This window comes from Panthera onca, chromosome B2, assembly GCF_046562875.1.
Source record: "Panthera onca isolate mPanOnc1 chromosome B2, mPanOnc1 haplotype 2, whole genome shotgun sequence".
NCBI classification, from domain to species: domain Eukaryota; kingdom Metazoa; phylum Chordata; class Mammalia; order Carnivora; family Felidae; genus Panthera; species Panthera onca.
The window spans coordinates 129,253,866-129,266,474 of NC_138343.1; the positions used below are offsets into that span (position 1 = coordinate 129,253,866).

General features: G+C 35.6%; 1 protein-coding gene and 1 pseudogene across 2 annotated transcripts in view; one reads left to right on the plus strand and one right to left on the minus strand.

Moving 5' to 3' along the window:
- Positions 1-1,230: 1,230 nt before the first annotated feature.
- Positions 1,231-1,946, minus strand: LOC132666362 (large ribosomal subunit protein uL24 pseudogene; annotated as a pseudogene).
- Positions 1,947-11,438: 9,492 nt separating this feature from the next.
- STX11 (syntaxin 11) overlaps positions 11,439-12,609 on the plus strand; it is a 49,603-nt gene continuing 48,432 nt past the window's right edge. For both annotated transcript variants that reach the window (XM_060614462.3, XM_060614458.3), the window contains exons 1-2: positions 11,439-11,691; positions 11,778-11,958. Coding sequence is in view for 1 of the 2 variants with exons in the window: in XM_060614458.3 (XP_060470441.1) it covers positions 11,916-11,958 (43 nt within the window). In the remaining variant the exon portion in view is untranslated. The remainder of the gene's footprint in view (positions 11,692-11,777; positions 11,959-12,609) is intronic.

The window sequence follows — 12,609 nt, forward strand, 5'->3', positions numbered from 1 at the left end:
GAACACAAGGTTGTGTGAAAGGTTTCTCAGACATATATTTTTAGGAAAGTCTACTCTTACCTGCCATTTTCTTTCATTCACAATGATAATATTATTTACTGAGTTCTTACTACATGCCAAGCACTCTTAGATCTTTATGTAGTCAACTCACTCATCCCCATATAGGCCCTATGACATAGGTGCCCTTTGTATCTTGACTTTCAGGTAACCAAGCAGGCAGAGGAAGGTGAAGTAACTTGGCCCAGGTCACCCAGCTCAGCAAAGCTCTGAGCCCAGACAATCTCTCTCTCTCTCTCTATTTTTTTTTTAATGTTTATTTGTTTACTTCTGAGAGAGAGAGAGTGGGGGAGTGGTTGAGAGAGAGGGAGGGAGACTCCCAAGCAGACTCTGCACTGTCAGCACAGACCCCAATGTGGGGCTTGAATCCACAAACCATGACCTGAGCCAAAGTCAGACGTTTAACCGACTGAGCCACCCAGGCACCTCTACTCTTTTTTTTTTTTTTTAATGTTTATTTATTTATTTTGAGAGAGAGAGAGAGAGCGAGAAGAGAGAGCGGGGCAGGGGCAAAGAGAGAGAATCCCAAGCAGGCTCTGTGCTGTCAGTGCAAAGCCTGAGGTGGGGCTCAAACTCATGAGCTGTGAGTTCATGACCTGAGCAGAAATCAAAAGTCAGAGGCTTAACTGACTGAGCCACTCAGGCGCCCCTGGATGGTCTGACTCTTAACCTCTATGTCTTATTGTACTCCAGTTCAGGCCTTCATCAGTTCCCTTAGATGCATTCCTGCTCACCTGAAATCTTCCAGAGCACAAGCATCTGTACCTGTAGAGTGCCCAGTACTGTGAATGCTCAGCCGAGTTCATTGTATGATTGATAGAATGAATGAAGGAAGGACAGATGAATGAAAGAATGAGTATAGAAATGTGTTCTGAGAGGTCAGAAAAAGAAGAGATTCTTTTAGAGTAGGTGGGGTAGGAAGAAAAGGTCACATCAAAGAGCCTTGAATAATGGTAGGATTTCAAAAGGCAGAGATAAAGAAAAGGGAATTTCAGGTGGAAAAATTATATAAAGCTGGAGACACTGGAAAGCCTGGAGATACAGTCAGAGAACAGCAAGTTGAACAAACTGGCAGTGGCTTATTCTTGGGCTACATGAATGAAGGTAATGCAGGGAGAGGTCTGATCAGGTTAACGTGAAGTTAGTTTGCTGAATGTTTTATTTTTTTTCATTTTAATAGTTTTTGTTTAAAGCTGTGTATAAGATTAGTTTATTCCTACATCTTCTCAATTGTTTCTTCCTTATATTTGCCCTTTTATTTTACTACTTGGTGAGATTTGGTTTTACGTTCAAGGATTTTTTTGTGGTCTTTGTCCACTTTTAGTCTAGTGATAACCACCTTGCTGGGGTGAATGCCCACATGGACAGTTGTGCCACTTGCCTTCTGTCGCTGTACCTATTCAGTGTAGATAGCATATTTTTTCCCATACACCTGGACTACTTTGCCAATTTGCTGACCTTTGTAGTGTCCTTGCACAAGCTGTACTTCATCATCCTTCCGGATGGCCACAGGTCAAATGTTGTACTTCTGTCTCAGCTTTTTGGAAAGAGAGGAAGATACAATCTCTCTGCAAATGTGGGAAAGGTGCATTGAAATGCCTTCTATGGTTCTTGCTCCGCTCAGAAGTCACAGAGAGATTGAACTTCATCTTGGCCACTGGCACTTCAGCGATGGCCGCAAAAAGAAAGAAGTACTGAATGTTTTATAGCAGGCTGAAGGAATCACTGCTTTGAAGAACTGGATGCCTCCGGAGGAGTATAAATGTAGATGTAAAGGATGACAATCTTGGGACTATGCTTTTGGGAAGCTGAATGGGCAGTAATGTGTCAGAAATTCAGGGCAGGGGTTGCTGACCTATAATGAATGAATACATGAATGAGTCTTAGGACGTCTGTGAATCCCTGAAAGGCACACAAAATTTTGTCTGTATTTGTTTACGTACATATTTCTACTGAGACTGTCTACAACCTCTCAATGATTCTCAAAAATTGTGACCACCCCCCTGCCCCAAACAGGACAGCCACAAGGCAAACATCCAAATAGATACCATAATTCCATATATCTAAAATATCTTAATATTATAAATGAAGTTAAGCTGTTGAATAAAATATGTTCTTCAACCTCACAATATGTAGTACAGTAATGATATTCAAATTTTACTTTGAATTTACTTTCATAAAAATGTAAATTAATGTAAATACTAAAACCTCAAAATATTAAACATGTTAAAAACTATATATAAAAACTATTAAAAACTAAAAAGCAATTAAAATAATGATGAGATACTACTACGTACCTATGCTAATAGGTATCCAAAACACCAACAACACCAAATGCTGGTGAGGATATGGAGAAACAGAAGATCTCATTCACTGACGGTGGGAATGCAAAATGATGCAGCCACTTTGGAAGACAGTTTGACAGTTTCTTACAAAACTAAACATGCTGTTATCATAGAGTCTGGCAATCCCACCCTTTGGTTGGTGAGTGGATAAACAAACTGAGCATAGCCAGACAACGGTATATTATTCAACAACAAAAAAGAAATGAGCTATAACCTACAAAAAGACACACTGGAAACTTGAATGCATATTACTTAGTGAAAGAAGCCATTCTAAAAAGGCTACATACTATACAATTCCAACTATATGACATTTTGGAAAAGGCAAGAGTGTGGAGACATAAAAAAAATCAGTGGTTTCCAGGAAGGAAGGGGGTGATGAATAAGTGGGCCACAGGAATTTTTTAAAGCAGTAAACTATTTAGTATGAGACATGTGGATATGTTTATTTAAATTCAATTCAAAAAAAAAATCACACACACATTCACATGCTCCCCCTACCCCCACACACACTCCAGAGCATGTACAACACACAGTGAATCCTAATATAAACTATAGACTTTAGTTAATAATGTATCAATAGTGGCTCATCAGTTGTAACAAATGTACCCACTAATGCCAGAGGAGGGCTGGGTGGGGGTTACTCTATACTTTCTGCTCAGTATTTCTTGTAAATATAAAACTGGCCCCCATAATAAAGTCTATTAATTTAAAACTTAAAAGGCAAAATGCAAATGATGATGAATATAAAAACTTAAAAATTATTTAAATAGAAAGGAATTTTATTAATTTATTAATTCATGCATTTGGAAGCTGATATTGATACATAAACTTAAGATTATTTCTTCTTGATTAATTGATCTCTTTATCATTAAGAAATCACTTTCTTTATCACTACTAATATTTCTGCTCTGAAATGTGTTTTGTCTAGCATTAATGGAAATACTCTTGGTTTCTTTTGATTTGTGTTAGCTATCTTTTTTCTATTCTTTTGTTTTCAATCTGTTTGAATCTTTATATTTAATAAGAGATTTTCTTGTAGGCAGCATATTGTTGTGCTTTGCTTTTTATCCAATCTGACCATCTCTGCCTTTTAATTAAGAATGATTAGACCATTTATATTTAATGTGATTATTTTGTGTTAGATTGACATCTAATCTTGCTGTTTGTTTTCTATTGGTTCCATCTCTGTTCTCTTTTCCCTCTTTTTTTGCTTTCTTTTGGATCAATTAAACATTTTAATGGTTCCATTTTTGTTCTCTTTTCCTGGCACGTTATTTTGTCATTTTAGTTGCTTTGGGGTTTATGGTATCCCTCATTCACTTATTACAGTTTACTTTCAAGGGATATTATATCATTTTACAAATAGTTTATCAGCCTATTTTAAGGTTCTATTATTGTCATACATTTTTCATTTGAATATTTTATAAATCCCACACTATATTTTTATTATTTTTGTTTGAATAGCTAATTATCTTTTAAAGACATTTAACAATAAGAAAAAAACCCTGCGTATTTATTTATGTAGTTACCATTTCTGGTATTCTTCCTTTTTTATTGGTAGATGTCCATATTTCCATCTAGCATCATTTTCCTTTTGCCTGAAGGGCTTCCTTTCACATATCTTACAGTGTGCTGGTAATAAATTTTATAGTCTGTTGGTAATAAATTCTTTAAGTTTTTTATGTCTGAGAAAATATTTATTTCACCTTCATTTGTAAAAGATACATTGTGTATAAAATGATAGACTGACAGTATTTTCCTTTAATATTTTTACCTTTTAGTCCTCCACCATTTCTCTGTTATATTATTACAGATGCGAAATTTGCTGTTCTCCTCATCTTTTTATCTTTTTTTCTTCTCTACATAATGTGTCTTTTTTCCTCTGGCTGCTTTTAAGATGTTCTCTTTATCATTGGTTTTGCATAATTTAGTTATGATATGCTTTGGTGTACTTCATGTACCTTGTGCTTGGGTTCACGGAGCTTCTTGGATCTATGGGTTTATAGGTTACAATAAATCTGGAAGAATTTTGGACATTATTTCTCCAAATACTTCTTCCATCTCTCTTTTCCTTTGGGGAATCCCAACTGTGTGTGTGATATGTGTGTATGTTGGGGGGGTGGGTGCTGAGATTTCCTACTCTTAAAGAGAACAAATAAATGGGGCGCCTGGGTGGCTCAGTCGGTTAAGCATCGACTTCGGCTCAGGTCATGATCTCATGGTCCGTGAGTTTGAGCCTCATGTCGGGCTCAGTGCTGACAGCTCAGAGCTGGAGCCTGCTTCAGATTCTGTGTCTCCCTCTCTCTCTGACCCTCCCCCATTCATGCCCTGTCTCTCTCTGTCTCAAAAATAAATAAACATTAAAAAAAATAAAAAAAAAAGAGAACAGATAAATTACTATGTCTGGTAATTTTTAATTAGATGCTGTAGATTATGCATTATACCTTGTTGGGTGCTAGGTATTTTTGAATTCCCATAAGTGTTCTTGAACTTCGCTATGTTAAATTACTTGGAGACAGTTTGATGCCACTGAGAGAAAAATTTTCTGATCACTCCTTCCAGTAAATTATGAGGTTTTCCAGTCTGGTTTGTGAGAACAGGCACCATTTCTGGCTGTGTGTAGACAGTAGTTACTGCTTCCTCCAATCCTTTTAGTTGGTTTTGCCCCCAACCCCAGGTAGTTTTCTGACATGCATTAACTGATAAATCCTCTGCTGAATACTCAGGGGGGATCTTGTGCAAATCTGCTCGCATCTCTCTCTAGTCATCTCTCTATCTCCAGTATTCTATCCTATGAACTTTAGTCACCTTCATTTCCCTGGATTCAGCTTCATCTCAACTCAGGGAATCTGCCTGGCTTCTTCTCCATGCCATGTGCTAGAAACTCTCCCAAAGCAGCAAGCTGGGACAAGTGGGGCTTACTTTCCATGTTTTCCATATCTTGGGGATCACAGTCCTTCATTATTTGATGTTTAATATCTTGAAAATTGGTGTGTATATATTTTGTCTTTGCTGTTGTTCTTCAGTTGGGAGGTTAAATCTGGTCCCTGTTACTCTATCATGTTTGGAAGCATAAGTCAATGTATAAGTATTAACCAAATAGTAGAGCAGTATCTAGACTCATTTTACTCAGCTTTGGCAGGAGTAGAAAAATGACTGTTAATAACCAAGACTTACAGTGGGGTTCCATGAATTTCTGGATTTACTATAAACTTGTAGAGTTAGAAAGGTACACAGAAATTATCTGTCCTAAAAGAATATGATGCCTGGGAATAGTCTAGGGTAGAAGGCATAAATATGAGGGAATATACTGACCATGAGTTAATAAATACTTTTGCTTAGGAATTAACTATTCTAAAGACTTTTGTATAGGCCCAACATTTGCCATAACAAAAAATTTTAAAAATTATGGATTCCAACTCTTTGGTTTTACAGAATAGGAAATCCTATAAAGAAAGGTATGCAGCTATGTTGGGGATAGTATGATGATGACGATAATGATAATGTTCATTATTTTATACTAAGCAAAGTACTTTCTCATTTCATCCTGCACAAACCACAGAAATAAAAGAAGAAATGAGTGCTTGGAGAAAGGTGAGTCTGTCTGATTTATCATGATGAAAATTTGTGGTTATTACAAATAAAGCTGGGAAGTGATGATGATGATGATGATAATTATAGTAGCTTACTACATTCAAGGCACAGTTCTAAGCGGTTTGCATGAGTTATCATTAATTTGTAATAACTTGCATATACAAAATAGTCTACAATTCACATTTTTTTCACATGTTGGCATTTCTGAAGTCAGGATGCATCTTTTGACTATTGGTATAGTTATAGTTACTGTCAATATGGAGAGTTTAGTATTTTCAGAGAGGGTGTGCCTTTGTTTTAGCTGGTCATCTAGTGGCATAATCAATCCATTCCCTATAAATGAATATCTGTTTGAGGCTCTTTGTCCCACACAGGTAATATGAATTCAGACTTCCGAACCATTTTACAAAGTTGGCATTGCCCTGATGCCAAATCCAACTTGATACATTTCTCAGGGGAGATTTTTTTTCCTCCCTACATCCAGTGTCAAATTAAGACACAAGTAAGACCTAGATTGAGATAAGATGGTGGGCCTGCAAGGAGGAGTTGTCAAAGGATGAAAATGGGGTGACAGAAGCAGAATTTAAAAGCAGTTTCTATCAACACATCTTTTTTTCACTCTACTTGATTAGTACCTTGATTCTCTATGGCAGTAGCAACAGTAAAATAGGCAATATTAAACACAACTATTTTGAAACATTTATTTCCAATTGAAATGGAACTTTATATTGTGTTTATTAATTTATGTATTTTTCTCTTCCAGGTGACTATAAATGAAAAGCAGAGCCTGTTTTGACACTTTCAACAATGGATAGATCATTCACACAGAAAATCAATAAGGAAACATTAGACTTACACTATGCACTGTAACAGATGGACTTAACAGACATTCGCAGAACATTCCACCCAACAGCAGAAGAATACACATTTTCTCAAGCGCACATGTAATGTTCTCCAGGATACATCATATGTTAGACCACAAAGCATCTCTTAATAAATTTAAAAAGATAGAAATCATATCAAGCAACTTTTCCGAACATAATGGTATAAAACTAGAAATCAGTTGCAAGAAGAAAACTGAAAAATTCACAAATACATGGTGAGTAAACAACATGCTACTGAAAAACCAATGTATTTAAAAAGAAATCAGGGGCATCTGGGTGGCTCAGTCGGTTAAGTGGCCGACTTCGGCTCAGGTCATTTTCTCACAGTTCGTGGGTTCGAGCCCCACATTGGGCTCTGTGCTGACAGCTCAGAGCCTGGAGCTTGCTTCAGATTCTGTGTCTTCCTCTCTCTCTGCCCCTCCCCACCTGTGCACTGTCTCTCTCTTTCTCTCTCTCTCAAAATAAATACACATTAAAAAATTTTAAAAAAAAAGAAGAAATCAAAAGAGAATTAAAAATTCATGAGACAAAAAAATATGGAAGCACTAGCTACCAAAACTAATGGAGGAAAAGCAGCTGTAAGAGGGAAGTCCATAGCAACAAATGCCTACATAATGAAAAAAAAAAAAACACTTAAATAAACAACTTTACACCTCAAGAAATAAGAAAAGAATAATAAACTAAACATAAAGTTAGCAGAAGGAGAGAAATAACAAAGATGAGAGTGGAAATAAAGGAAGTAGAGACTATAAAGACAATTAAAAAGATCAATGAAACTAAGGGGAGGGTTTTTTTGGAAAAAGCAAACAAAATTGATAAACCTTTATCTAGGATTACCAAGAAAAAAAGACAGAGAAGACTCAAAGTTCGAAATGAAAGAAACATTATAACTGATACCACAGAAATACAAAGGATCATGAGAAACTAAGATGAATAATTATATGCTAATAAATTGTCAACCTAGAAGAAAAAGAAATTTCCTAGAAACACACAACCTCCTAAGCCTAAGTTATGAAGAAATACAAAATCCGAATAGGCCCATTACAAATGAGGTGATTAAATCAGTAATAAAAGCCCTCCTAACAAACAAAAGTCTAGGACCAAGTGGCTTCACTGATGAATTCTACCAAATATTTTAAAACTGAGTATCAATCCTTTTCAAACTATTCCAAAAAAAAAAAAAAAAAAAAATAGAAGAGCACAGAACACTTCCAAACCATTTTACAAAGTTGGCATTACCCTGATACCAAATCCAATTAAGGACAACTACAAGAAAAAAAAATTACAGGCCATACTGATGAACGTAGATGAAAAATCCTCAACAAAATATTAGCAAACTGAATTCAACAATATATAAAAAAGATGGCATACCATGATCAAGTGGAATTTATTTCAGGGATGCAAGAATGATAAAACATCTCCAAATTAATCAACATGATACACCACATTAACAAAGTGAAGGATAAAAATCTTACAATCACCTCAATAGATGCAGAAAAAGCGTTTGACAAGGTTTAACATTGATTCATGATAAAATCTCATAACAACCTCAGTACAGAGTGAACATACCTTAACATAATAAAGGCTACATGTGACAAGCCCATAGTTGTCATCAGGCTCAATGGTGTAAAGCTGAAAGCTTTTCTTATAAGATCAGGAACAAGGTAAGGATGCCAACTCTTGTCACTTTTATTCAACATGTTACTAGAAGCTTTAGCCACAGCAATTAGGTGGGAAAAAGAAATAAAAGCCATCCAAACCGAAAGGTAGAAATAAAACTTTTTCTACTTGCAGATTACATATAATACATAGAAAATCCTAAAAACTCCACCAAAAATTGTTAGAGCTAATTAAAAAATTCAGTAAAGTTGAAGATTACAAAATCAATACACAAAAATCAGTTGCGTTCCTACACCTTGACAATGAACTGCCAGTAAGAGAAATTAAGTAAACAATCCACTTACAATTACATCAAAATGAGTGATTTTTGAGGAATAAACGTAATCAATGAGGAGAAAGATCTGTACACTGAGAACTACAAGACATTGATGAAAGAAATTGAAGAAGACAAAAATAAATGGAAAGATAATATGTGTTCATGGATTAGAAAAATTAATAGTGTTAAAATATCCATACTACCGGAAGCAGTTTGATAGGGATTCAATACAACCAAAATTCCAGTGGCATTTTTCACAGAAATAGTATGATATTAGCATAAATAGAGACACATAAATCAATGCAACGTAATAGAGAGCCCAGAAATAAACCCATGCATATGCGGTCAACTAATTTTCCATAAAAGAGCCAAGAATATACAATGGAAAAAGGCTAGTCTCTTCCAGACATGGTGTTGGAGAAACTGGACAACCAAATGTAAAAGAATGAAACTCTCCTCTATCTTACATCATACACAAAACCAAGTCAAAGTACTTGAATGAGAGACCTGAAACCATAAAACTCCTTAGAAGAAAACATAGGGGATAAGCTCCTTGACATCACTCTTGGCAATGATTTTTTTTTTTTTTTTTGGATTTGACACCAAAAGCAAACATAATAAAAGCAAAAATAAACAAGTGAAATGACATCAAATAAAAAGATTTTGCACAGGAAATTATCAACAAAATAAAAAGGCAACCTACCAAATGGGAGAACATATTTACAAATCATATATATTATAAGGGGTTAATATCCAAAACATATAAATGATTCATACAACTCAATATCAAAAACAAAACAAAACAAAACAAAATATTCTAAAAATGGGCAGAGGTACTGAACAGACATTTCTCCAAAGAAGATATACAAATGACCAACATATGAAAAGGTGTTCAACATCAGTAATTATCAGGGAAATACAAATCAAAAGTACGAGGTATCACCTTACACCTGTTAGAGTGGCTACCATCAAAAAGATAAGAGATAACAAGTTGAAAAAGATATGCAAAAAGGGGACCCCTTGTGCATTGTTGGTGGGAATGTAAGTTCGTGCACCTTCTATGGAAAATAGTATGAAAATTCTTCAAAAAATTGAAACTAGAACTACCATATGATCTAGCAATTCCACTTCTGGGTATAAATCCAAAAGAAATGAAAATGGAATAATGAAGAGATACCTGCACTCCCATGTTCCTTGCAGCATTATCCACAGTGGCCAAGCTATAGAAACAACTAAGGGACACCTATGTGGCTCAGTCGGTTAAGCATCCAACTTTGGCTCAGGTCATGATCTCACAGTTTGTAGGTTTGAGCCCTGTGTCCAGCTCTGTGCTGACAGCTCAGAGCCTGGAGTCTGCTTCGGATTCTGTGTCTCCTTCTCTCTCTGCCCCTCTCCCTCTCCCTTTCGCACTCTCTGTCTCAAAAATAAATAAATGTTAGAAACAACCAAAGTGCCTATCAACGGATGAATGGGGAAAGAAGATGTGTTATATAGATACAACGGGATATTATTGGGCCATGAGAAAGAAGGAAATGTTACCATTTGCGACAATGTGGATGGACCTTGTGAACATTATGCAAATTAAATAAGCCAGACAGAGAAAGGCAAATACTTCATGGTACCACTTATATATGGAAACTTAAAAAAAAAAAAAAAAAAAAAAGTCAAACTCATAGAAAGAGTAGAAAGAGAAAGTAGAATCGTGGTTGCCAAGGGCTGGGGGTTGAGAGAAATAGGGAGAGGTTGGTAAAAAAGCACAAGCTTTCAGCTATGAGATGCATAATGTTTGAAGATTTAATGTAAAACATTGTGACTATAATTGATAACAGTAAATTTATATAATTGAAATTTGTTAAGAGAATATAACTTTTTTGCTTCATCAAAACAACATAAATCAATGCTGCTTATTTTAATATTAAGTTTATACTTTTAATATGTAGATTTGTTCAAGTTTTTAAAGTTTTTAATTTGAATTCCAGTATAGTTAACATACAGTGTTCTATTAGTTTCAGGTGCACTATAGTATAGTGATTCAACAATGCTATATATTACTCAGGGCCCATCATGGTAAGTGTACTCTTAATCCCCTTCACCTATTTCAACTATCTTCCCCCCCACCCCCACCTCTGGTAACCATCAGTGTGTTCTCTATAGTTAAGAGTTTCTTTCTTGGTTTGTCTCTCTCTTTTTTGTCCTTTGTTCATTTGTTTCTTAAATTCTGCATATGATTTACTTAAATTTTACAGTTTCCTAATGAGGCTGTAACCATAAGGAATTTATACCATGTTTATGTAAGTTACATATACTTGAATATATGTCATATTCAGGTAATTTGTCAACACTGGGTATCATATATTCTTTTTCCTTGAAAAGGGGTCTACTCACTACTGAAGTTGGAGAGATGATGTCTTGGGGCCCTGAAAGAAATAGGGCATGAATAGATTATATGCAGCACTCACATTTGCATTGTAATCAGTTATGGATTCCTATTGGCATGAGGGCATTAAATGTTTTGTAAATGTTTCTTTGTGACTAGGGATGTAGAATTGTGGCAATTCTTCCTGTTTCATAATTCAACTTTGTCCATCACCAACTTGTAGAAAATAGGGTTTAAAGAAATCAGCTAGAGTGGCCTGCTTTCAACACTGAGAGTTAGTGATGCAAGGCCATGTCAGCTCCTACCAAAGATTCCTACTCACGCTCGGGGCACATAAGTAAGGTAAGGAACTGCGGACTGAGAGGAACATCTATCAGCTTCCCCAAGTTCTCGTCAACAAGATCACCATCCCAAGAGTAGATACCTGCAAGAAGTCTGTCCACTGAATCTGTGAATTTACACCTGAGACTTTGATCTGTTTCCACAGTGTCACTTTTGGTATGTTCATCTTTAAGACATCTTCATCATTTGAAACATGTTTGTTTTTTTGTGGTGCCAAGATTGTACTTTTAAATTTTCTTTAGGGTCACGGAAGGATGCTGGCTGTGGTCCGTGCACTCACAGAAACTATAAACCATCTTTGAGGAAGGACTCAGTCTACCTGAAGAGTGTGTTGAAGGGAAAAGTAAAACAAAGTCGCGGAGCTGCAAGAAGAGGATGAAATGGATGAAGAAAAAGAGAAGAAAACCATGTCTCAGCCCCAAAGTAAGGCTTTTTGGTGTAGACATACATAGTTTCCAAATGGATGGTACAAATTCATCAAGATGAACAAAATATGGATTATAAAAATGTTTAGTCTATTTGTGAGAATCATGCTTGTTGAGAACAAATTTAATTATTCAAATTCAAAAATCAATATTTAAAGGCTTACGACTAAACTATTACCTATAAAAGGCATGGCTCATTTGCTACATTCTGTTTATGCTTTTCTGTTTCACTTTTATCAGTTCCTCAGGACAGGAGGATGGTGTAAAAAGGGGTTTACCAGAAGTGAGTATTGAGTAACAGTCTCATCTTAAAATAGTTTTGTAACTTGTTATGCAAAATCACAGTTGAGAAAAAAACCATTTAGTGTCATTAAGCAGATCAATTATACTATCTCTGCACCTAGTATTTTTTAGTCCTTTCTCTTTCACAGAGAGTGTTCTATTTGTATGAATAAAGCAGCCAGTACATGCTCACCTTCAAGCCTCTTGCAAGTATAGCAATATATCAGAGGAAATTTTTCACATAATTGCAATTTGGGTTAAAATAAACAATACAACTATGTCATTTCACGAATTGTAGGCAGGAATAAGATTTAGCTAATACCAAAATAGTACAATTTCACCACTAATTTTCTACCCCTCCTATATA